Source organism: Anolis sagrei, chromosome 1, assembly GCF_037176765.1.
Source record: "Anolis sagrei isolate rAnoSag1 chromosome 1, rAnoSag1.mat, whole genome shotgun sequence".
Taxonomy (NCBI): Eukaryota; Metazoa; Chordata; class Lepidosauria; order Squamata; family Dactyloidae; genus Anolis; species Anolis sagrei.
The window spans coordinates 299,286,467-299,314,332 of record NC_090021.1 but is presented as its reverse complement, the minus strand read 5'-3'; the positions used below and the strand labels follow the sequence as shown (position 1 = coordinate 299,314,332).

General features: G+C 36.2%; 1 protein-coding gene across 1 annotated transcript in view; it reads right to left on the bottom strand.

Moving 5' to 3' along the window:
* Window positions 1–6,740: 6,740 nt before the first annotated feature.
* ARHGAP5 (Rho GTPase activating protein 5) overlaps window positions 6,741–27,866 on the bottom strand; it is a 57,533-nt gene continuing 36,407 nt past the window's right edge. Inside the window, 5 exon segments of the mRNA XM_060759487.2 lie at window positions 6,741–10,817; window positions 11,579–11,684; window positions 18,494–18,625; window positions 20,121–20,198; window positions 26,689–26,836. Of these exon segments, the coding sequence (XP_060615470.2) occupies window positions 10,487–10,817; window positions 11,579–11,684; window positions 18,494–18,625; window positions 20,121–20,198; window positions 26,689–26,836 (795 nt within the window). The 3' untranslated portion in view covers window positions 6,741–10,486.

The window sequence follows — 27,866 nt, the reverse complement described above, 5'->3', positions numbered from 1 at the left end:
ACAGAACAGCACAAACGCCAAAAGAACTAACATAATAAATAATACAGTGCAAAACATTTTATCCCATTTGGCAGCCATTCCAAATACCCTCTCCCTCCCCTGATTAATCTGGAGATGCACTTTCCAGGTTCTGCCTTCTCATTGAAGGAGACTTCCTCCTGACATCACAGACTGGGGCGGAGAGGAAGAGAGAACAGCTGGGATGGGGGGGGGGGGAGGTGTTACAATTAAAGTTTTTTTGTGGTGCCTATCTCTGAGGGTGTGAGCCCCATTGTCCAGACAGGAAAGAATGGGTATTTAGCACTAATGGACTTTGGAAGCCTGGAATAATGTATACAAAAAGAGTAAGGCTTGGAAAATCATAAAGTCAACCAAGTGGGTAAACAAAGTCCTTGATGAGTCCTGGGTCTTGGGGGTTGCTGGCAATCAATTTATCAACAGGGAGCCCATTGCAAGAATCTGTGTAGTTTCTCAGGAGAGCCACATAGTCCAAAGTCACATACGCACTATATAATTTTAATTATATTTGATAACCTTGGGTCGCTGGTCCACAGTACAGTAGGGGCTCAGTTGTAGAAACATATTGGAGCTGGCAGTTTGATTATGCAAAGTTTTGCAACAGCGAATGAGTTAGGAAAAAAGGAAAGAGACACCTGGTGGAAAAGAAACAAGTCTGTTTTGTTAATTAAAGAAATGTATTATTGACTTTGTGTCTGTGTGTGTGGGAGGGGGGATATTTCTTGGGGCAACAGGGTTAAGGGAATTTTATCTTTCTGTTTTTATTTCTCTTGAGGCTGAGAGGGTGGGGCTCGGGAGGTGGGAAAAAGGTCAATAGTCACAGCCTACATCTGGCTTCAGGGGTTTCTTCAGAATCACAAAAGAAGAGTTAATTAGATTAAGGCATTAGGGTTTCCCAACAGTTTCCCAAGCACATTTTATATCAAGTTTCTTTGGGTGCCTAGGAATATATCTATGCCTGCACCCCAGTTTTTCTGTATATATGTGAGTCTTCTCCCCTTTCTGTTGATTAATAAAGCATAAACCTGAATCAAGGCATAGGAGAAGTCTAAAATATTTTGTCAATGTAAACCTCTATAAGGGATGTGGGGCCATTGTCTTCCTTGGATGATTTTATATTGTTGTGTTGTTTTTATATTAGTTTTTGCATTTTATATTTTGTGTATACTGTGTCTATTGTGTCGATGGGCGTGACCTCATGTAAGCCGCCCTGAGTCCCTCTGGGGGAGAGGGAGTGAAGTATAAATAAAGTATCATCATCATCATCATCATCATTGTCTGGGAGATTTAATTCTCCCAAGAATGTTTGGGGTTGGGCTGGGGCTAAGGCCCAGCTGAGATATGTAAAGGTAGGTCATAAATGTATAGTTATTATTACTAGAGAAGGGGGGGGGGTCAATTTTTCTATAACAGCATGACAAGTGGAGACATAGTTCAAAACATGTGGAGGACCAAAAGCTCATACAAGTTGGATGCAAGCGTTGTAAGCAAGCTACTTCAAAAACCATGAATGCACAGTAAACACAAAATCTCTTTATTTGCATTAGACCAGTATACCTTCAGAAGTATTCACACAATAGAATCATAGAATCATAGAATCATAGAATCAAAGAGTTGGAAGAGACCTCATGGGCCATCCAGTCCAACCCCCTGCCAAGACGCAGGAATATTGCATTCAAATCACCCCTGACAGATGGCCATCCAGCCTCTGCTTAAAAGCTTCCAAAGAAGGAGCCTCCACCACACAAGAATGCTTGTAAGCTTGAAAATTCTAAATTGTTTCTCCTTACACTGTAGTGTAAAGAAAGATGAACACCTTAGCAGAAATAAAACATTGTTTCTCTGTTCTCCAAGTTTTGTTGTTATTTGTTTCAGGTAATGTCCGATTTATTGGAATTTCTTGGCAAGATTTGTTCAGAAAGGATTTGCCAAAGCTCGCCTCTGAGGTTGAAACTGTGCCCAAAGTCACCCAGTGTGTTTTCTTTGTCCAAACAGGATTTCGACTCTGTTCCCCAAAGCATAGCCCAATGCTTAAACCACTATACTACGATGGCTCTTTCTCCAGCTATGATTGTTACAATCAAATTTTAAAACAATCTAATAACAACCACCATTAGTTGCAGAACCTGTTTGCATTTGTATTTTTCATTTTACACAAATTAACATGAATAATTTGGAGGTCAAGGTGGCAGGATTTAGAGCTCAGAACTAGAATTTTAAAGGAACACCAACAATATACGGAGCTCTCCATTAGATTTTTGGGGTAGGTGGGATTAGCATCTGTTTGTGAAACTAAAAGAGATATCAAGAATATTAGAAGAATGCTACAAAGTGAAATAGTGCTATACTAATTAATCCAAGTGAAACACTTAGAAAAAAAAGTGTAAGGGTTAAGAATGACAGGATAAATAGGAGTTTAAATTTGTAAAAAAATAACCAGATCAATAATGTAATCCTATATATTTTAGAGGAAGGAACATCCAAGTATTCCTTGCCTAAGGAAATCATATGAAATTCATGGGGTTGCTATAAGCCGAAAGGCAACTGGAAAAAAGGACAAAAAACTTCCTTCTCAAGGAGCACTCCTAAAAGAGTTACATGGGACTTCTATCTGGGCATTTGTAAAACTGCATAGTGCAGAGCAAGGCAAATCTCAACCTTTTCTACTCATCCGCCTTGCCCTTGAATGTTTGTGAACGAAATTATATTTTCCTATATGCTTTACTTTGATGTGGCCCACTGATTTCAAGTCATTGACAGATGGCAAACACAACTGTGGGGGTTTGTACAGTGAGGATACAATCTCAGACACTCTTTCCTTGGCTAAACGGTTTCCTAAGAAATGAGAATGTTTAAGAATTACATCATATTATAGCAGTTCAGCCCATTGCTGTGAGAGGGGGGTTGTAGGCTGAAATGATACCATCTGTTTTCACAGTCTTCAAGACAAAGAACATCAGGACAGAATAATAGAAATATAAAATTTAAGAGACCACAAGGGCCATCCAGTCCCCCTGCCATGCAGCAAAATTCAATCAAAGCACTCCCGACAGGTGGCCATCGTGTCTCCTGGAGATTCCACCACACTCAAGAATACTAGAAATTGTTTCCTTCATCTTCTGCTACTAAAAAATAGAAGAAACATCTACTATTCTTTTGTTGAAATCAAATTCAAGCTGTGGATTGCTTCAGGATGTGCTATAATAAGCTTTCAGAACTTCAGGAACAATGTATTTTCATCTTTTTTAAACATTGAAACCAAAAAGGGTATCTAAAAACAGCTTTATATGATGTCAGTGAATGGATTGCTGAGAAAATTGAGGTCCTATACTGATTTGCCAATATTTTGTTGACATAATAAGCACAATAAAATAGTAATCCTTGTCAGATAATCATTTTCTTTAGAAACTAAGACAACTTGGGAGGAAGCTTTACACTATTTGGAATACCACAATATGATTTTTAAAAAGAAAAAGAAAAGAAAATCACCTCCTCCCATCACCGTCCATGGTGTAATGCTGATGGACAGTATCTCCAATTCAGCCAGTTCACCACCCGCCCCGCCTGCCCCCTGCCCCAAATTCCAGAAGTAAGGAAGTCTCCAAAGTTCCTCTACCCTGAAAAATCTACATGGGGAAGAGCTTTATTTACATCAACACAAGAATACCAAGAGGAGAATATTGGAGCAATAAATACAAGAGCCACTAACCTTTAAAGCCCTTAATGGTTCTGGTCCAGATTATCTGTCCAAACATATCTCTTGTTATGAACCATCACAAAGCTTAAGATCATCAGGAGAGGCCCTGCTCTCGATCCCACCACTTTTGCAAACGCCATTGGTGGGGCAAGAGACAGGGCCTTTTTGGCAGTCATCTGTGGAACTGCCTCCCTAAGGACATCAGGTTGGCCACCTCCCTCCTATCCTTTAGAAGACAACTGAAGACCTGGCTCTGAAACCAGGCATTTAACTAGAGGTGAATGGCAATATGAAAGAGAAACTTTTTTGGACATTGCGACACTAGATTCTCCTGGTTTGGCATTGGCGTATTGGTATGTTAGCTTGTTGTTAATGAATTGTGGGATTTGTATGTATTTAAATGGGTTTTATAGCTTTAATTGTGATATATATATAGAGAGAGAGAGAGAGAGAGAGAGATGGATAGCATCTTCAAATGCTTATGTAAGGCCGCCCTGAATCCCCTTGTGGGGAGAAGGGCAGGATAGAAATGTAATAAATAAATAAATAAATAAATAAAAATAAATAAAGCAAGCCTGTGTGCTTAACTGATCTTAATGAACATAGAAAATGTTCTAACATTTCTACTCTGCATATCTTAAGTAGTGATAAGATTTTGTGTATAAAGATACAAAATGCCAAAAACCAAATGGTGGGTTTCGAGATGCCCACATAGTGATATTCCAAAATATCACTGTGCTGTGCTGCATTTTGTATATAATTTATATTTCAGAATAATTTAAATGTACTGAATTAACTCTTCTCTGTCAACATTCCTCTACAATTTCTTGTATAAGAATTTACCCTCCTTTTGTCTTTTCCGTATTTTATTTAACTGGAATGGAAATGAATCATCATGGTATGGCATACATTGGTGTAAACAAGGCACTCGTCACTAAAAGTACAAAATATTTTTTATTGAGGCATAAAACTAAACAAAAATAAGTTGGCACTTTCTGGTTTCATCAATATCCCCCATCTCTAATCAATACTTGTTTGATGCATTGGCAGATATTGCAACTTCTTCATGGGTATCAGCTTTGCATTAACCAGATGCTATGATTTTTGCTTGCTCTTCTTGGCAAATACTTCCAAGCCTTCTTGGATATCAGAATTGCATTATCCAGCCTGCAGTTTTTGCTCATTACTTTTGGCCAAATTGTTTGTTTTGTCAGGTTTCATATTCACTTTTAAGTCTTAGCACAGAAACTAGGAGGCTGTTGTACTAATGTTGAAGCACTTGTGATGGTGTTGTCAATCACATATGTGACTACACACTGTAGTGGAATATCAGTTTTATATCACCCCTGGATAAGCAGAGCCATTCAAAGAAGAGGAAAAAGCACAAATGCTGACCAACCCTGGCTGCCATCGCTGATAGTTTTGCACCCAGGCATTCATAAAGGCCAGAAGTGGCTCCATGGCTGAGGGGGTTAGTGCTTCTAGGATTGACTAAACTATTGCCCTTTACTACCCTACTCAGATAATGTAATGGTTCCTTTTTTGATAAGTTACAGTACAATACTCACTGACTTATGGATAAGTCCACCTGGTTTGGATTTAGTTTTTTTACTTTAATTTCTAGACTTATGTACGTGAGCATATACAGTATATCTGGAAGGTCTAGGCTTTGACCTTATCACTGTACATTCCTGGAAGATGAACCAACTTCACATATCTTGCAGCCTGAAACAAGTTCTTCTAGAATTGCCCTGGATTTGACTCTACCCATCCCATTCTCAATCATGTCATTTCTTCAGTTCCTGTCTAGAAGCACGGTATCTCCACTATGCTTGATGAAGATATTCTCAGGGGAATGGAATTATTGACTTTGCACCACACATTTTGTGGCAAGCCAAGTTTTCAGTTTGTTTATATCAGAACAGAGCAATTTTGTTCATGTTTGATGTCTCCCGCATACTTCTTTGCTGCAAACACCAAATCGACTTTCAGCAATGATTTTCTTTTTGCTGTTGTTCCATTAAAAACACAATTTACAAATTAGGCTGATAGTTTTCCAATGGACAGTTGCTCCCATCTTGGTGTAGCTCTCTCCTGCTCCTTCATAATCACCATTGTCCTATTGGTTGTTTCTGATTAAGGCCTTCCTTACCTGATCATGGAGTTTAGGTGGATTCTGGCTCAACCAAACTATAGGCAGAGTTGAGTAATTCTTTTCATTATGAAATAATGCATTTAATGCTTCTTTAGACATTTAGAACCACTCTCTGGAGCTTTCAAAAGGAAATGGACACCACTGGACTACTATTAATGTATGTGATGTCTTGCACTGAGTTGTTCAGATCTTTTAAGCATGTCACAGCATAGCATTGAACATTTACACCATCAACACAAGCTATTTTCCATTTCTTTCGTACCATAAAAAAATTGTTTACTTTCATGGGACTGAATATCCTGCAGTAACAATACCTAATAAATCCATTTCAATTTTATGTTGTAACACAACAAAATGGAGGAAAGTCAAAGTAGACTGAATACTTCTACAAGTCATTGTATATAGAAAACTACTATCACCAATTTGATAACAAAAAAGCATAAAACAATTCTAATTATTACAAGCATGTAAGTCTCAAATGGATGAGTAGGATTTACATAGCTGAGGTATTTATATATTCTTCAACAAGTTCTCTGGGCAGAAAATAATAACAGAAAGAACTAAATATATTAAGCCTGCCAGGTCCTCATTACAGTACATACAGATATAAATCTTATAGAGGTATATATAAAAGAATAAACATTGCCCAATTATTTTTAAAACCCCATGTGCCCTTCTCCCAAGATGTTCATATTATATTTAAACAAAGTCTTGAACTGTTAGACTTTGGAAACAATTCACTATTTGTTATTAAAATTAAACCCCAAATTTTATTCAACTAAGAGCAGTATTTTAAATTTCACCAGTGTTCACTTGGATATAGATTTGCCCTTCAGAAGTTGAATATGCAACTAATCATTATACACAGTAGGCATCTTAATGTTTTATTCATTGCATTCTGCATACAGATAAGCTTCACTGATATTTAGTTCACTGTAGCATTCTGTAGGTGGTGACAAGATTACATGAATTATAAAGAACTTTAAAATTATATATATATTCAGCTGATATAGTATCACAGTTACTATAAAAAAACAAAATCACAATGGAAACTAAGGCTTTTTAAAAATGCCAATTAGTTTGTTTCTTTACAGTTTTAGAGATTAGAAACTAAACTCCAGTACCTCAAAAATAAACAAATCAATGGTAGTTTCTAGGAACCAGTATTCAAGTAATGCAGAAAAAATACACTGTGAAAAATTGTTCTTCATTAAAGTTGTATTCCTATTTACACTATGTTAAAACCCTTAAAGTTTGAATGTAATGTAAAAATAATTTGTAAAACATCATTTCATATAAAATGTCACTTAATGTGTTATGTCTGAAACTAAACTCTCTTAAAATGTTCAAACATGGATTGAAAACACAGCAGTTATTTGTTACTAAGCAATTGCTTAGAAAAACTCCCCAGAAACTAAGCTCAAGATCGTGGCTACAATCTGTCTCATTGAACCCAATGGGATTTATGCAAGTTCAACTGTGCCAGGACTACAGCCCAGAGCTGTACATATCTAGACCACATAAAATATAACAAAGGTCATATGAAGGATGCAGAATTCAAAATGACAAATATTAAGCACTGTTCACATAACTGTAAAACTATCAGGATTCACAATATCAACTCTTGATGTTTTCAGGGGAGAAAAACATACTAAAAGGGAATACTCCATTACACAAAATGAACAAGAAAAATTGCTTGATGAAGCAATTCAGCGTAGGTCTTTTTTTAAACACTATGATATGTGTAAGACTCTCGGAGATTATGAAATGCCTTTAACCTGCGAACACTTTATCCAGTTACCCTCCTAGCAGCCCCTCCTGTTTGTAAATAGAGAAGTGAAGAGTGTTGTACACACACATATATGTATAAGAAAATGCTGAAAAAAAGCAACAGTCAAAAATATATGCTGCTAAGAGGCTCCTAGATAGCATCCATAGCACTTTAATTTTAATGTAAAAATTACAGAGGGAATGACAAGTAGGTGACATGTGCAAATATTTTCTTAATGTAGGCTTGTCTTCAATGGAGATGATTCGGATTTATGTAGCAGCATGAGGTGCTAAAGTTGTAGTCTGGTAATGGCATATGCCAACAGGACATACTAATGCATTGCTCCATCAAAGTGCCCAAGAGGACCATGATGGCCAACTAAAAAGCATTTAAACAAATGACAGAATAAGCAGTTTCAGAATAAGTTTCAAATCACTGATTTGGAAACACGTTCTGCAAACTGGTCTATATGGGTAACAAAATAGTGTATTAAGACAAGATAACTCAATTACACTAGCATACGAAAATATGGTTTTAAATGAAAAACAAATCTCAACTTGCATTATGTTAGACAACATTCTTCAAATGTATAACACTGAAAATGTTAAGCCTAATTGCAATAGAAATAAGCTTTTTCTGTACAGTTTGATGCTTTTGTCTATACCATCTATAGTAGAAAAATAAATTCTTTAGCAACCTAGAAACAGTTTATAAAACTTGTTGAAGTTTAATTCTTCTTTTAGCATGCCTATGTTAAACTGATGATTATAAATAAAGGCTATTTAGACAACCGATGTAATGTAAAACAAGTTAATGCTACTACATTTACAGGACAATGTTTTATTATTGTATTTATATCCTGTGTGCTTTGAATCAGAATGGAGGGGTTTTGTTGTAGTAGTTGTGGTTTAGAAAAGGTAATTACTTGAAAGAATATAACACAAATACCAAGATAATTTATAATATACAAATACTTCAACAGCAGCTTGGGTTATGGTATTTTAACTATAATTATAGTTCAGGTCGTAAGTAGAAGTACAATACCTAGGACATAACAACTAAAAAGGCAATTTTTATTTTGGAGAATTGGAGCAAAGCTCTTAAAGAACCTTAATTCTTAAAAATCTTCGTGGGTTAAACTTTTAGAAGAAATGTAGAATTTCAAACTGTTCTACTAGCTATGATACTTAGCAAACTATGAAAGATTACAGTGGCAAAGTTTTTCATCACTCATGGAATTCCAGCATTGGAATAAATCAGGTTCTTAAAAAAACATACTTTGAATATGAAGGAAAAGGACAGCAAGGAAACATAAATGCTTAGATCCAAACCATTTTCACTGTGGGAGAGAGAGACAATTTTTGCAATTTTTTATCTTTTCCTGCTGTCCTTCTAAACTTTTGCTACAGATTGTGGAGGTGGTTCTGAGGACAGCAGAGGAAAATTGAGAAAAGCTATCTCGCTCTCCCTTCTTCAATAAGACAGTGAGACCCTCTGTTGGATCAAAAGCCTTCCATGAATGGAAGGAACCCTTCCAGTTACAGATGGCAACTTCCGAGTCTAATCCCAGTATCTTAGGTTCATTCCAAAACATATCATTCCTAGCTTGCTATCACAGCTACTAAACATTAAGATTAACCAAGAATGTTTAAAACTTAAGCAGCATTCTTTTACAGCAAAACATGTACCAAGGGGTTTTAAAAATGGTGCAAACATAATGATTTTGAATGTTTAGTACAATAGAGTATCCAGGGGGCAGGGAACCCACATGAATAAAAATGTAATTTTATGTACACATCATGATGCTTCAGTACCCAAAGTATTTATTGCTATATATTAGCAATGATTTTTATATACTTTTAAAGGGGCTACAGAAAAATAGATATAGTGTATATGTTAACTTTTAAGACCTAGATTGTTTGGTTTAGCAAGTTTACACTACAACAAAGTTCTCATTTATGTATGAAAAGTTATATACCCTTATATGAAAATGTCAAACTTTTTTTCTATATACTAGATGAATTCCCGTGGGAAAAATTAAAATATCTAAAATATATTAGATTGGGTTTACAAGATCATTAATGATCTTTCAAACATGCAACTGTTTACAGAATTAACAGTATTACAAAACATTTCATTCATTAATGCAAAATAAGGGGGAAATAGGTAATAATAATATTTCTGCACAATGGTTAAACTCACTTTTACAATAAGCATGTCCTTGGTATTGTGCTGTAAGGAAAAGTAATTTTACCAGCCCCTTAAACAAAAATGTCCACAGGTTTCTTTAGGAGAAATGGAAAGTGTAGTATTTATAACAGTGCAGTTATAAGAAACTGTAATGTAGCATAACTGCTTCAGAATTTACAAACATGGTACATCTGTATTTTGGCTGTTTTCAGCAAGGGGAATGAAACTATCAGGAAATAAAGAGCATTAAATAACAAAAACAGCCCTAAAGCAGGCTGTAAGCTTTGAATGTTCCGTACATGATTTATTTAATCATTACATTTCTATAGAAAAGTTTTATTCACAATAAATTGTGACAACCTGTCACAGGAATGATAGTGACTGCAATAAATGTTCATGCAACAGCAGCTTTGCACTTCAGTTATTTCTGTTTTAAAAAATTAAACCTCTCTGGTCATGCTAATCACACAATGTTGAACTGCAGTGTTTATGCACAAGGTGTAAAGTATGACTACAACAAAAACATCGGAGTTTGGATCCAAATTCTTTCATAACTATGAAAGTTGTCTTTGTATCTTGGAACATGCATGTGAAGTTTTTCTTTTCTATCCAATGCCAAGCTGCCGACAACCTCCTCTTTACTATCAAGCTGTAGTTAAATAATGCCAAGAGGATCTGCTTGCAATTGTGGTTGTATCAGTTGAGGTTGCAGAGGTGGGGGTAACTGTAGTGGTAAAATTTGATCCACCATCTGAACTGGGTTGGGAGGTGGAGGTTGATGTGCCACACTGTCAAAGGGTTCAAAAATTTCTCCACCATAGAAGAAAAACTGGCACTGTTGAATGAATGTCTCTATTACAGATTGAAGGATCTTGGTGGTTGATAAGAACTCTCTGTTTTCAAAATCAGGTCTCATCAGTGTTGGCCAAAAACAGATAGACAAGTTGTCTGCAGTCATAAAATTGGTTCTGCTTTGCTGACTAACCCTATAATATAAAGAAAAATGTTGCAGAATTGATTTAAGTAAAACTGAAGAAGGTAACAAGAATAATATTTGAAAATATACTACACAAACTGCATTCAACATATTAAACAGCAGCACCGTTTAATCAGGGATCCTGCTAAACATTACATTCTGAAAGCAACATGAGAATGAATGAGTTTTAGATTAGTCTCCACCCATATCCTTTTCCCTGAGGAAACAATACTAGATCACAGAACTTTAGCACAAGCTCCCAAATCAACTATCTGTCAGAGAGATTTATCATCTGCTGGGATAACATTAGAACTGATAACAATAAACAAGAATGCAGATTGGTGCGAGTAAAACCCAAGTATGCAATAGCCAGAAACATATTACTTCTACATACCACCTTCAAAGAAGAACTTCTATAATGTATACTTATACCCTTTAATATTTTTTTCTTTATTCATACAATATTCACTGATGTTTATCTGAGGATATTTATTCCTTCATAGCTGCCTTGTTAAATCTTAGCCTTCTGATTTCTTGACTAGTCTCCTTTTGGTTTGACAACCAAACTAAAGCATACAAAATATGTTAACAATTTCAATGTCTTAATTTTAAATTAATACAAATATTCTATGGATTTTTTTTCTTCCCTTAATATACCATTGGAACGTCGTTTGTGTATTTTCTTCCTTAATATTTTTCATTCATCTTTGTCAGATATAGCTTAATGGTACATTCTTAGTCATTTGCACTGTTATTTGGTAAAGGATGTACCTGTTCAGATGTGTTATGATGTATCTGAAGACTTCATAGTTCACGGGATGGAATTTTTTCACAATTTCTTTTAATTCGTACAGCCTCTCAGTCTTATCAAGAATTTCTGTAGAAGTAAGTTTTTAGAAAAAAAATTAAATTAATTAGAGTATTGAAATAGAAAAGTTAATCAACAGCTTTCTGTTTTCTTGTATTCCATGGTTTCTCACTGCAACTCTCAGTTCATAAAAAAAAAGAAGAAAAACTAAGTAGCAAGGAAGACTGGGTACACCAAAAATATTGGAAGGAATAATCTGGTCTTTGAAAATTATCTTGAAAAACATAAAAAAGATTGATCTCAGTGGAAATCCAGATAGTCAGATACCTATCTCTATCATTGTGGTATGCTTCCAATTTGGGGTCACCTTAGGGTCACCACTTATGATGATCCTAAGGTGAAATACATCAGACCCCATTTGATCTTGGAAGCTAAGCAGGATCAACTCTGATTAGTACTTGGATGTGAGACTGCCAAGGAATGCCAGGTGCCATAGGGTTATTTTGGAGAAAGGAACTAGCAAAACCAACTTTGAGTATTCCTTGCTGAATAAAACCCTTTGAAATTAACGGGTCACCTAAGCCAACAGGCTACCTAAAGGCATACACACATGAAGTAAACCAATCACAAGGTTTTCTTGGTAATATTTGTTCAGAGGCTGCAGGAGCCTGACTTGTCCAAAGTCACCCAGTAGGTTTCCCTGGCAGAGTGGTCTTTCAAACCCCTGGTCTCCTAGAGTCCTAGTCCAACACTAAAAATCATTACAATATGCTAACTCTCATCTCTACACTGCATGTGTTACTTACACTCTTAAAACAGCTGTAGGTACCTGTAGTACATCAAAAGATTTATCCTATAGCTGGGATGGGGGGGGGGGGGGCACTGCCTGAAAAAAGTTTACAAACATGGAGGGGAGCAAAACCTGGAATTCTGATTTTGAAAAATTTGGGGTTTAAATATTAAAGTATGCATAGGGACCTTGTAAATAATTTAAAAGGGAAATGATTGCTCCCAGAGATTTCAAGAGAACCAATTTACCCTACTTTGCCAGAAAAAAAAGAAAATGAGAGTTGGGCTGAGTAACATTTGGTTGGGCTTGTACACCCTCTGCCCACACCAATTCTTAAATAAAGTAGTAACAATTAAGTCAGTAAACATCATAATTAGATGTCTAAGAACTCTTTTTCTTTTAGAAAAGACACATACAAGCTTGTAGGTACCATTCCTCATATTTGGGAATTTAGATAATCTTGGAAATTGCCAAGATGGGAAACAAGCATAACAGAAGCAAGTATTTATTCTACCCAAGAGTCAGTGGTTAGCTTTTACAGATGCACAAGTAGCAATAACAGAAATGCCAACAATTCCTTGTAGATTGACAGACATATTAGCCGTTTTCAGAAGGAATTTAAAAACTTGGCTGTTCCGTTGTGCTTTCTCAGACTAGGAATCCCCATCCCAAGTCCTAGTAGCACCTTAGCATAACTAATCGTCGCTGCACACCGCACTTTTAATCCTACGTGCCTCCTGCCATTTGAGCACTTTTAACCTTGTACCCCAGTGCGCCGGCCGAACCAGTTTTTAATAATGTCTTGATGTACTGCCATTGTTGTTATTTTGCTTATTGTTTGATTTGCTTTGCTATTGTGGTGTTATGTTCTCTATTGTATTGTGTTTTGAGGCTTCGGCCTGTGTAAGCCGCATCGAGTCCTTCGGGAGATGCTAGCGGGGTACAAATAAAGATAATAATAATAATAATAATAATATTAAAATGAGTTACCATATGTCTGCCAATTGGAGCAAGTGGGAGGAGCAACTTATTCAAAAGATTTTCTCTTAATTGTTGGGAAACGTAACAGGTGAGCTAGTGTTCTATTTCAAATTTGTGAGGAATTATAGTAATCAGAAAGCCTAGTTTCATAATTGAAATTTGAGAACAATTATAGATGGCAAATTCAGAAGTGTGTTGAATAGGGTTACACTTCCCCTGAAGATCCAGGTTTATGTAACTAAAGCTGGTATGTCTACTACACCCAATCCTAGAGATATTCCAACTGGCCATAGTAGCACATGCCTTGGTTATATCCCATTTGGATTTCTGTAGCGTGCTCTATGCTGGGCTTTGAAAACTTTTTCAAAGTTTCAGTTGTTCCAAAGAATTGTAGTCAGACTGCTACAAAAAGCACAGAATTCCTTTGTTCCAACAACGCCATTGGCTTCTGGTCCATTTCCAAGCACGATCTGAACTGTTGATTATTATCCCTATTGCAGCTTGAATCTAAGCTACTCAAGAGCCGCTTATGAGTAGCTTGTGGAGAGAAAAAGCGAGGTATAAATAAACATAATAATAAAGGGTATTTTATCCCCATATGAGTTTTTTCAAGCTCTAAGATTTTTGAGCGAAGCTTCTACTATTTGCTCAACCACCTCCCCAGCTTGTTTCATGGGAACAAGGAACTTCTCAGTGGCTGCTCTCAGACTTTGAAACTCCCTTGCTGGACAGACTAGGCTGGTTCCCTCTTTGAGCTAGCAGGTGGAGACTGTCCTACTTCATCAGGCTCTTATAAATAGACTATGAAGGGATTTTTAATGTGTGCTGTTTTGTTGACTTTTAATATTTCTTTAATGAATTCTAAATGGCCTCTTGCTTTTAATGTCATGGTTTTAACAGTTTGTAAGCCATTTTGAATCCCATTACTGGAGAAGAAGCAGGATAGCTAAAGAAAAAACTTGGTAGCATAATGGAAAATCATACTAGTTGAAATTATTATAGCTGTCTTTGAATTTTGCCAGCATGGAAAGCACAAAATTTGGCCAGATTGAGTGGCAAGAAACAGTGCTCTAGGAAGCTACTATGACATCTGATCAGCTTTCTGTACAGCGAACAAGAAAACATCAAGAGAAATCTCCAGTCTAAAAGCATAAATAATTCTCTACTTGAGTCATCAATAGATATAACTTCTCAAAGAACAAGAAAACTACCTATGAAACACAGTGATGAAAAATGGGAAAAAACGGGTTTTTCTTTACTACTGCAAGACTCCATGACCTACAACAGGACTACTGTGAACCAAGACAAGAATATTGTAAATGTATCAAGCCATGCTTCAAGTCAAAAAGGAGGTTTATTCTTCTGCACCTCAAACCCACACACAATAAATTCTGTGGTGATCTAAAGGCCCTCTTCCATCACACTGAGGGCTACATCAAGAGCTGTGACATCAGTCAAAACAACAATGCTCAAGGATAATCCCAATCTCCACAACACAAGAACAGAAAAAAAACTACATGGACCTTTTGATAGCAAGTGAACAGAACCATCTCTAGATAGATCGTTTCCGTTGTCGCATCCAGACAGAAATAATCAATGAGAGACATACCATATATACTCAAATCTAAGCCAACCCGAATATAAGCCAAGGCACCTAATTTTACCACAAAAACCCAGGAAAATTTACTGACTCGAGTATAAGCTGAGGGTGGGAAATGCAACAGCTACTGGTAAATTTCAAAATAAAAATAGATACCAAAAAAATTACATTAAGTGAGGCATCAGTAGGTTAAATGTTCTTGATTATTTACTTATTACAAAGGCAAACAGTAAACTAGCTCTGTAAGTGGAAAAGTAGGGTCAACAATAACAATATGGTATCAACAATAACTTTATAATAACAATAACAATAAAATTTCATTTGTATCCCACCCTACCTCCCCATTGGAACTCAGGCCAGCTTCCAAAGTAGTAACAGGTAAACATTAAATGCCTATATAAACAGTGCAAAGATATAGATCTATAATTATATATACTAATTTCACATATGCATTTTCCCCTGAAACGTTTGCAGATCCTCTCTATATATGTGCATTTACCCTGCAGTATTTGCAAGCCCTATAAATCTCTACTTATATATATATATATATATCTGGACATCTTTCTATATATAGATATCTCACACATGCGTGCCTGCACCACTTCACTGCAGTCCTCAGAAGCGAGATCTGAGAGGCAGAGAAGGAGGTATGGTAAAAGGATACAATGGTAGGTCAGAAATGTGAAAGAGGCATATTTTTCTGGGCACAGCACCACTCCATCTCTTTTTTCCATACCCAAGCGTCCTTCCCGGTGAGGCGCCCCATCACCTCAGTATTGGAACTGTGTTAAGTCACTTCTTTCCACGAATCCTGGTGAGTGGATTTTCTTCTACCATACTTCTGCAGTGCCGCCCTTGCTGCTTTCATATAGTTGCCACATATGGCGGGGATGTGGCCGCAGCCATTTTTGAGCTCCTACCACCATGTGCAGACACCGCAGATTCTCCAGTCCTGCTCGGAAGTTTCACCACCCGCCCAATTAGATGACACCTGGCATATAAGATGACCTCTGACTTTTGAGAAGATTTCCCCGAGTTAAAAAGTAGTCTTATACACCAGAAAATACGCTCACATATACATACACACACAGAGATGTATAGATATATAGATACCTCTATATATTTATCAATATTTATATCTATACAGGATTTGCAGAGACTTGCAAATATGTAAGGGGAAAACTCATATATAAAAATAATGTATACATATGGATAGATATATAGGTACATGGAAATCTCCTGATATCTATTTGTATATAGGATTTGCAAAGACCTGTAAACATAAGAGGGGAAAATTCATATATAAAATAAATGTATATAGACAGGTACATAAGGATTGCAAAGTCTTGCAGGGGGAAATGCCTATACATCTGTAGGAGAGATTAACAAATATTTCAGGAGAAAATGCTTTTATAAGATTAATGGATATATATGATTTGCAAAAACTTTAAGAGAGACATGCATATATAGAAAGATATTTATCTACAGGGCTTGCAAAGGCCAGTGAACACTTCCAAGGGAACAAAAATGCACTTATAAAATTATTACATTTAGATACACAAAAAGCCAGGAAATTGGGTAGGTTTGAAAGAGAGCAATAAAAACAAGGAGGACATGAAATATATCTACTTTCCCCCCTTTTGACTAGAAAAGAAAACAAATTGTTAAGGGAGATAAGAGGAGAGAGAAATATATCATATATTGCATGCAATGGCCTTCATGCTCTGCTACCCGGCCTTGACCCCATTATAAGCCGAGGGATGCTTTTTCAGTCAAAAAAAGTCTGAAAAACTATAAGAGGCTGAGAGGTAATTGTCTAATACGATATTTTTAGAACCTATTTAACGATACCGCAGGCAAATATTAAAAGCAATTATACTCCAGGAATTTTTCATGGAGGTTCAGAACCAAATGCGATCAGCCACACATTCAGGAACATTGATCTGGAACATTCTATCTATTACTCATAATATGCAGACGGGACTACGCTGGACAGCCCATCATCTCAAGCAACAGAAACTCACAATCAGTTCCTCTGGAAATATAGACAATATTATCAGACCATATGCCAGCAACAGTCCTAGTTATATAAAAGACACTACTAGGTCCTGCGGAAATTACAGTCCATCCATAACCTCCCTGGGACCTCAATCTTAGCAGTATAGATGTGGAATCCCTATATACCACAATCCCCCAACAAGGATTCTCCAAGCATTTAGCTATAGAATGGTAAATATATGTGTTTCAAAAAATGCCTCCTATCTTTGCTTTTCCGCAGAAAGGGTTATACAACCAAAAGAGTAAGAAAAGCAACACTAGAGAATTCTACAATTCAAATCCAAAGAAAGATTGTAACTCCCAAACTGCTCAAAGTAGATTTTTCTAGTATTATTCAAACATGGAGATTTTGTAGATGAAATCTGGAGTAAAGTTACACAAAGGTAACACTTCCATTCGTGGATAAAAAGAGGAAGATCTATCAGCACCTAATATCCTCCAAAATCTATGAAGTGTTGTGGTGGCTGGAGGAACCTTCTGAACAGGATGGGAAGTGCGGTAGAATATTTAGGGAAGGTGAGAATAAATATCTCACATAAAACTTTCAATGACAAGGAACTTTTCAGTTACTTCTTTAAACAGGAAGACTTCTGCTGAATTCAGCCAACACATCCACATCTAATTTGTCCAAGACAATGGTCAGGATAAAATGCAGATGTTTCACTGATAAAACAATTTCCACCAATAGGACCAAAAAAATTGGATCTTTCCTTCTGCAGCGCTTGATAACTTGTAAAAACTTGCTTTAGAGATAATCCCCCAGTCCTAATGTTTCAGGTGGTGTGAAGGGAATGTAAGAAAGTGTAAGCACGCAGCTGCTAGTATGATGTTGGATTTAGGACAATTAGGATTTTTCTAATGTCCATGTAAATAATTAACTGGTCAACAAATTGAACTGAAAACCGACAAGTCAGAGGTTCGAATCTGGGGAGAGTATGGCTGAGTTCTCTCTGTCAGTTTCAGCTCTCCACGCGGGGACATGAGAGAAGCCTCTAACAAGGATGGTAGAACATCTGGGCGTCCCCTGGGTAATGTCCTTGCAGATGGCCATTGCTCTCACACCAGAAGCGACTTGCGGTTTCTCAAGTCGCTCCTGATAGAAAAACAAAATACAAAAACAAACAAACAAATGGGTACTTGTACAGTAAGCTATTAACACAAATAGCCTTTTGCTAAAACAAAAAGAGAGCAATCCCTTCCCTTTTTTATGCATTGACCCTGAATCTAATCACTAAGGTCTTCTGTCCTACAACAATTTTTTCAAACATGAAGAGGGAATTTGTTCAAATAATAATGTCTTCCCCATTGTCAGGCAGAGCGCCCTTGATTTCAACTTTTATTTCAATATATTTTTATTTACAACTTTTCAACCAATGTGTTAGGACCATTTTATTATTTCAATGGGCAATCCACAATGAATGCTCCATAAAACAAAACTAATTTGCTTACTTGATGCTTCAACTAGTTCTGGATGGAGGGAATAAGGAATTAAAGGATCTGGTAGATCTGCAAAGAAAGCTTTCAGAGCCCCTGCCACAGCATTTACAGTTACATCCATTGATTCTAGACTGATATTATGATCTGTAAAATAATATAAAATAAAAATGTATTAGTAACGTGAAAACGCACACATATTGCATTTCTCAAAATCCTATACCAAATGAACACAAAATGATATTTTAATTTTAAATTTAAAATAGTTGAGCTAATATGCTGTGATGTCTAATATTAAGTACTGATCAATTTATAATACTACTGAGCATATGTTCAAATATTCTAACTTACTGTTTGATTGTCCAGTGATACAAAAACATTTGCTCAAATTGATCCCACGGTTAATTTATTTTCAGTCTCATAATTTGGGGCAGAGACAAGTTTTTTCTAACTTCTATACCCTTTATCTTAGGATCCCCAGATACACTTATATGCCAAGCATGAAAGTCTGTACAGAGCTTTATAATAACATCTACTTGAATAATAATTCACACTCATGGGAATTTCATAACTTACTTTTGCTAAATACAATTAGAGAGCCCTCCTTAAACATTTGTGCTTATTGTGCCAAAGACTAGCTTACTTCTAAATATAGTGGACCTTTGAGGGCAGAACTTTTTTATATCCATGTCCCCATCAAAAATTTTAGGCAAACACATATTCAGGCAAATTCCTGAAATATTACTAGACTATTATGGAAGCATTTTCTTTATGACTTAACACGAATCAAATTTATTTTCTGTGTTTTGTTCTAACTGGACTTCTTACAGAAAGTGTTTCAATATTTTTATTTAGAGTTAATCTTATTATTTGGTTTTAATTAGTCATTAAGCTCAATGTAATTTTCACATTACTTGTTTATTTTTGGTATTTTGTAACCTGCCTTGAGAGGGTTCTTGTCTTATACTGATACTTTTAAGTTTTTTAAATATATTTAATGGTGCCACCTAAAGCATGTTTAAATACATTTTTAAAAATAAGTGAATTGTACAGGCTGTTATCTGTAATAAAATTTTATATAGGAAAAAATTCACAAGAGAAAAAATTCACAAGAGAACTCAAGTGCTGGGGAAAGGGCAGGAATTAGTAACTGATAGCATTATCTTTTTTTCTCACTTAAAATAGCTATCAACTGAAGGAGAGTACTCAATAATTCATATTACATGTTGCAGGAGGTTAGAAATGGAAGAGCATATTCTTTTCTTTTCTTTTTTGGAAAAGTGTTTTTTTTAACACTTGTGAATTTCAAATTGAATTTTCTCCCCAAAGCATTATTTGCTTTGCTTTACAGTAATAAATCCAGAAGGTCATCTTAGAAAAGCACACATCAATTAGGGAAAATAACATCATTTAGTTACCATACCAACTTTCAGGTTTCATAAGGCTGCGGCTTATACACATTAGCATCAATACTAGCTACTGCCAAATCATACTTAGCATTTAATGCAGCGATGATATAAATACATATTCCTCAGTTTCTTTATTTATAATAAAAAGGATCCACATTTTATATAATCCATAAAATATAGTAGTCCATCAGATACACTATAAATGTTTTGATGTTAACCATGTCCCACATTACCTTGATCAAACTGCTTTTGAATGTTGTCCTGATCTGTTTTATTCCCACTTACACGATAGAGACCTTCAGTACAAAGACCTTAGGGAAAAGAATAACAATGCCACATGACTGTAGTTTGAAAATGCAGCAACGGTGACATATTGCAGAGCACAAGTAAAATCAGTTTTATTAATAATGTGTAAAACTGTCAATTTCTACAATTATTGTGATCTGAATTTTTAGTATTGTATATGCAAGCTACCATTTAAAAATGCTTAGAAGAAGGAGCTAATTCATAAAGGTAAAGGTTTCCCTTTGCAGTGAAGTCTAGCCGTGTCCGTCTCGGGGGGGGGGGGGGTGTGCTCATCTCAATTTCTAAGCTGAAGAGCCGGCATTGTCCGTAGACATCTTCTAGGTCACGTGGCCAGCATGACTTAATGGAGCACCGTTACCTTCCCACAGAAGCTCCCCCTGCTCTTTTGAACCACCAATGTTTCGGTCAGCAAGTTCAGCAGATCAATGGTTTAACCCGCTGTGCTACCAGGGGTCACGAGAGGAAAACCAGTCTCAGTTTCAATGGACACAAACTTACTTTGTTGTAAATATTAGAAAGAAGGAGCTAATTCATAGCTAGATGAAATACACTCACTTTTATAAAATATAGGCAGTTAATGTGTTGTCAAAGGCTTTCATTGCCGTGGATAATTTCAACAGGGAGGAAACCGTGAAAATGAACAGAATCTGGCTACCAGTATTGAAAAAACTCTAAAATCAGGACAGTAAATAAAGAGAAACACTAAAAAAACAGAAGAATTTCAGACAGGAAACAATCAGGGCCAGCTAACACTTCCCAACAAAGAATTACCTCTGGCAGGAAGCAGCCAGGCTTTGAAGCTGCAAGGCAATTCAATGCTAATCAAGGTGGCCAATTGCAACATTCACACTTGCCTCATGCTGACAAGAGTTCTTTCCCCCAATCCTGGACATTCCAGAGACATATAAGCCCCACTTGCCCAGTTTCCAACAGACCACACAACCCCTGAGGGTGCCTGCTATAGATGTGGTTGAAACATCAGGAGAAAATGCTTCTGGAACATGGCCATACAGCCCAGAAAACTTACAGCAACCCTATAATCAGTTACTTGTTGCCTCAGAAATTGCATACAGTTGATCCTTCTGCATCCATGGATTCCAGCATACACAACTTTAAAAATTCAAAAACTCGGCCCTGATTTTGCCATGCCATTGTGCATAAAGGGACTTGAGCATCCAAGGATTTTAGAATTCATCAGGTGTTCTGTAATTAAACCCCAGGAGATACAAAGGGCCAGCAGTATTTTAATTGTATTTTTATATCCTTAGTAACTACTGTATTATGAAAAAGCTCCAGCTCTTATGTACTTTCAATTCTCATAATTCCTCTTCATATTCTCACATTTATTTACTTCTACTCAAAGAATGAGATATACACTAAATTCATAATTGTACAAAGATCTCAAACTCCACACATAGTTTAAGAATGTAACAATGAACTCTAATGTACTGAGGTAGGAAACAGAAAGAAGAGCCAAGAACTCACACACTTTCGGATGTCAGAAATAAATGCCAACTGTGTTTCATCAGATCAGAACATTGTGAAATTTGCCTTGTCACCCATGTATGCAGTCATACAACAATCAAATTTATTTCCCTACCCATGAGGTCAAATGGGAGAGTTTGGTCTAAATCTGTTTGCCCCAACTATAGTAAACACACTGTATCAGTAAGAATTTGGTATGTACTCATGAAGGCTAATTGGTTCAATGAGCCTATTCCAATTAAGCCTAACAATTGGATTTAGGTCATAAGAACAGGGAAGGAAAGAGAGGAGGGGAGAAGAAAGAAAATATGCAGAAGAACTAGTAATACAATTATATCTGAGAAGTGAATGGGAAAAAAAGGAAAAGGAAAAGGGAAGGCAAAATAGACTAAAAGCAATGGAAACCAAAGTACAGTAACAGTGAGAGAATTAAATACAGGGAGAATAGTAACAAGTAAGCAAAAAGATGCTTGAAAGTAATAGCTGTTCTTGCAGAATGTTAGGATAGGGTAAGCTAGGGTAAAGACTATCTAAAGCAACTTCTGAGAAAGCACAACTGCTTGAAAAATGTATCTATGAAAGTATTATAAAGGGTTCTGATTCAATGTGGTACTGTACTGGATGTGGATTACTTAGTGTACCACTTTTTATTTTAAAAAACACAACTTTGTGTTATTTTTTAAAATCTGCAGCCTTGGCACATCCTTTATGCTATATTATGAACATAAGAAGGAAAAGAATGGAACTGGGAGAAGAATTACCGTATTCATTATTTACATTTCAGATAAATTTATCAGAAATAAAAACTTATATTTTAACGCTTATACCTGATATTTCATTTAATAATGAAATGGTTAAAAAAGCAACACAATTCCCACGTGCAATATTCCCAGGAATAGCTACTTGAACAGCACCTTATATATTACCTAAAGAGAAGTAAATGGAATATCTACTAAGGTATTTGAAAATAATTCAATTATCTGCATTAGGTGTGAATCAGGAAATATTCAATTCAAATATTACTTCAGCAATAAACTAACGCACAACCTCTGGGATGCTTGCCATAGATGCAGGCATGAATGTTTCAAGAGTTCTTCCTCCCATCCTGGACATTCCAGATATATAAACCCAATTTCCCTAGGAGAAATGCCTCTAGAACATGGCCATATAGCCCGAAAAAACCTACAACAACCCACCAATTTCCCTAGTTTCCAATAGACCTCATAACCTCTGAAGATGCCTGCATCTATGGCAGGCATCTTCAGAGGTTATGAGGTCTATTGGAAACTAGGGAAATTGGTGGGTTTTTGTAGGTTTTTTCGGGCTATATGTCCGAAAACGTCAGGAGAGAATGCTCCTAGAACATGGCCATATAGCCCGATAAACCTACAACAACCCAATAAACTAACTTCTCTGGCCATACACAAGTCATGATTACAGGTATGCACAGTAGAAGGGATGTTATAACAGGATAATCCTACTGACCAAATTTACAGGGCTGCTATTAGGATTTCCAAGAACATAATGATTACTGAGAATATGGAGTGCTTTGAAAACTTCTAAAGATGCTTCTGCTATTCAAAGACACAGATGTGTTATCAGCATACAAAGAAATCTTTATGTACTGATACTGTAGTACCAGAAACAAAGGGAAAGAAGTTTGCAATATAATCTTCCATAGACTCAGTTAAAGTAAAGTAAACTGAGTTTAACAAAAGTTTGCTACAGGCACCTGTCTCTCAGTAATATTCATTACCCTAAAAATTCTACTTCATACTGTCAGGCCAATTGAAATTCTTATGAGCAATTGAATGGTTATGTTTGATTACAAAAAGTTGTATGTGTTATAGATGAAATCTGTAATATACAGCAAAAACACTTAAGTTCCTGTAGTTTTACCAAATATGGAAAGCAAAAACTATCTATCCAACATATATCAATAGTAGTACACTTCCCCTGTTGTGATTTTTTATCTTCTCTTCAGTACTGGTTGTTTTTGGAAAGGTGCACAAAATCTCTCGATATTTTGTGATGGCCTGTAATGAATCTCACACCATTGTACTACATTTTCATGTAAGGAAATATAATACAGGAAAACCTTTATTGGAGAATTGGTGTGGTCCAATAGTAAGAAATGATGTATGGATTTCTGAGGTCCAGAATCAAAGATCCCACTTGGCCATGAAATTTAATAACATTGGGTCGGCTACGACCTCAGGCAAACCTCACAGGATTGTTGTAGAGTGACCATGAAATGTATAAAAAATAATCTTGCATGGAATATAAAAAATTACTAATTTAGAAAGATTAAACAATAAATATTGGAACATGTTTAGGAATACATTTGAAAACTATCAAAGAAATACATTAAACAGCCTCCATGCATTTACTAGCATTTAAGATAATACTTTGAGTCATAGGATCAGTCTTTGGTGATGTTTCATTATTGCCAGTAAAGAAATAATATAAAAGAAGAAAATAAAGGCAGATGTTAGAATGCTGTAATATGGTAGCAGATCAGCACTCTGGATAACTAGGTCTGTTTTCATATTTGAATCCATAACATCACACAACATCAAGGTTAGTTAAGGACAGTCATCCTCAAACCATCGCTCTCCAGTTGTTTGGGCTGCCAACTTCCAGAGGCCCTAACCAGCTTGTTCAATGGTCAGGAATTCTGGGAGTTGGAGACCCAAACAGCTGGAGGGTCACTGTTTGAAGATGCCTGGTCTAGGACATTGTTTACTACTTTTCAGTTCAATGGACTTGCCCCCACAAAGTCAAAACAAGTTCAGATTATGCTACTGCCATGGTTAGTAAAGGAAAGAGCCCACTAGTTCTTAATTAGGGAACAAGCAGTACTTGCAGTTTTAACCTACAAATAATTCAGTAATTCTGGAGCTTCCAAAGAAGGCATAGAATCATAGTAACAGGAACAAGCACTAGTTGTTCTCTGGTACAGCTACATTTCTACAGCTAAAATAAATTAAATCTACATACAACAAATTGTGGGAAATTTCTGTGAAGCTCAGAATACTTCTGCAAGGCACTGTATTACCAGCTATTTTCTTGTTCCTAAAACTGTCCAATATTATGTGAAAACCATCTCTAGAATTTGTTGTACTAGCTGTACCTGATACACAAAAGATAACTAAAGATATGGAGTTGCTAAATATTTTTATTGTAAAACCAATATTAAGAAAACAAACACAAACTGGCATTTCTTGGCTGCATAAGCACTCACCCATAGATTTAGCGTTTGACAGAATTGTAGCTGTAAGTATTCTTGGGTAAAGTTTTATCAGCTTTGCACATATGGATCCCATTTTTTGCCTACTCTTCTTGGAAAAACTGCTCCAGCACTGTTAAGTTGGACTTGATGAACCCCAACTTTCAATTCTTATGCCAGATTTTCAATAACATTGAGGCCTGAACTCTAACTGAGCCATTCCACACATGTTCTGTGGTACAGTCGAAAAATTCAATAGCCTCATTAGGCCAGAGAACCCCTTTGTCCAAATATTTGCAAAAGGTTACACGGGAGACATAGCAAGCTTTAATGGGTCTAAATTCAACACTGACTTTCTTCTAGCCACTTTTTCACAAAATCCAGTGTGGTAGAAGGTCTGGGAATGTCTCTCATTTCAGCTGCAGATCTCCTCAGCACCTACAGAGTTATAATTGGGCTACTGGCTTCTCTGACCTATGCTCTCCTTACCAGGTCACTGAATTTAGGAGGACAGCCTGTTGCTACTCTACAACTGCAGAGCTGCAACTCTGACAGAGCTGAAACTGAGCCATAACCTTTCCACTTTGTAATAACAGATTTAATGCTGCTCCAGGAAATGTCCATATTGGTGACTTATGCCTATGCAATAGCTCCTTGATGCTGTTTATTTAGATATGGACTCCTGGACCTTCTAGAAATAAGTGTATTTATTCTGAGATCATGTTAACAGTAGAACTGCACACAGATAAACTCCATTCAACATTTTAGGTCATATCTGGAGACAATTGGTTGTACCATTAAGCTAACTAATACAACCAAAATGTGACAGATCATTTCTGTTTACTATTTGCAACTTCAGACTGTTAACTATTCTGTATGCATCAAGTAGATAATTTATTTCAGTTGAATTCTAAGGTGTAACACATAAGTTATGGAAAAATGGGTGAAAGATATTACACTGATGACTTATGACACACACTAAGAAAGCATGCACTATCACTGTTTCTGCAAAATTAATCTTTAAAGCAATTAAAAATGAAACCAGATGTGATTTTCAAACTCTGAAAGATGACTCCGATAAAATATTTTTTTCAATTTACAAACACATTATGGAAAGAATCAAAGAGATCATGTTATAGGTTAATGCAATTCTTACAACTGAACAAGTGTTATTTTACAGTAATTTTTACATCTTTACATATAGTGGGCAGCCGATCTGTGGAGGCTCCATGCTGGGATCCCAATGGATGGCAGATATCTGTGCCTTAATTTTTAAAATGCATTGACATGCGTGATCAGCATGTCTATGTGTATTCTGCTGCCACTTTAAATATGGATTGTGACAATCCTGTTCAAACAGTGGATTGGTGTATTTTAAAGATAAATTTACTTTAATAATAAAAAATGATTTGTACATTGAATGTCTGGTCTGGGATGAATACGGAATGGGGAAAGTCAGAGGAATAGCAACAGAGAACCGAAAAAAGAGAAGAGAGAAATGTCAGAGACATCAAACAACATGCAGTAGCAAAAGGCATTCTCTCTCACCAGCACTGAATCCCAAAAGCCAACCAATCTATCTGATGCAGTGAGTGGCTGCTTATCAATTGCCGTTCAAATATAATCTTTTAATCCCAATTATGTTTTATTTAAATGCAACAGTTTTTTTAGGAAATTTGTAAACATATTTCTACATTGACACATAATATAAAGCTATAAACAATAAGATACAAGACTCTGGGGACAGGGGGTGGAGTAAAAACTATTCTATTTTTTCCTACCTGTGTCTTCAATGAAGTCCACACACTTCTCAACAAAGAATGGGATAGGCTTTTCGGGTGTAACCAAATCCTGCAGGGGCATCCCAAAGTAATTGCTATCCCAATTTCTACGAGTTGGTGGATTGAATGTCTTCGTTTTCTTTTTTTGCTACAACAAAGGCACATAATTGTTAGCCAACATCAGTAACTGAAACTGTAGTATGTACATAACGCAGATGCACCAGGACACTTTTTCAAACAGCAACATTAGTTTTGAATCCATTAAAAAAACAGATCAAATAAAAACACAATCACATTATTTATGTTGTTGAACTTATTGATCTTATAAATCAGTGGTTCTCAACCTGGGGTCCCCAGATATTTTTGGCCTCCAACTCCCAGAAATCCTAACAGCTGGTAAAGTAGCTGGAATTTCTGGGATTTGTAGGCCAAAAACATCTGGGGACCCCAGGTTGAGAACCACTGTTATAAATCTTTAGGCAAGGAACACTCAGAGGTAGTTTTGTCTGAAATGATGCCTACCGTACCTGGTTTTCACTGCTAGTCTCCCATTAAAGTACTAGTCTCCCATTAAAGTACTAAGCTTTCAATGGGTGAATAACTCGGGACTATGCCTGTTCTTGTTTTATTGTATTTTAAAGTAAATTGTATTGTTTTAATCTACTGCTGTAAACCGCTCCGAGCCAAATTGGGAGTAGCAGTATACAAGTCAAATAAATAAATAAATAAGTAACCAGAGTGCCCCTACTTAGCTTCCAAGATCAAGACAGGATCTGGTGCCTGTGCATTGATATTTGGTCATTGATATTTGGTATTTTGGTCATCTGTGCATTGATACATACCTATAAATAACTAGGCAACAACATGGTTTAGGGCAGTGGTTCCTAACTTTTCTACATCATAACACCTCTAATAACCTCACCAAAGCCATAGAACTTCTCCCTCTAACATTATGTGTCTCACCTAACCATCAGCAATAGATTCATTTGCAATCCCAAACTCATTTGGTCTGAAAAATTTCTTTCAAACCATAATTTTAGATTTCTTTTAATTCTTTTAATTTATTTAATTTAATTTTAATTTTCAAATCAACATAGAGGAAATATATTTTAAAACCTCTTTTATAGACTCGCTGAAGCTCACCCATGCAGCACCAATATTTTAAGTTAAAGGAGTTA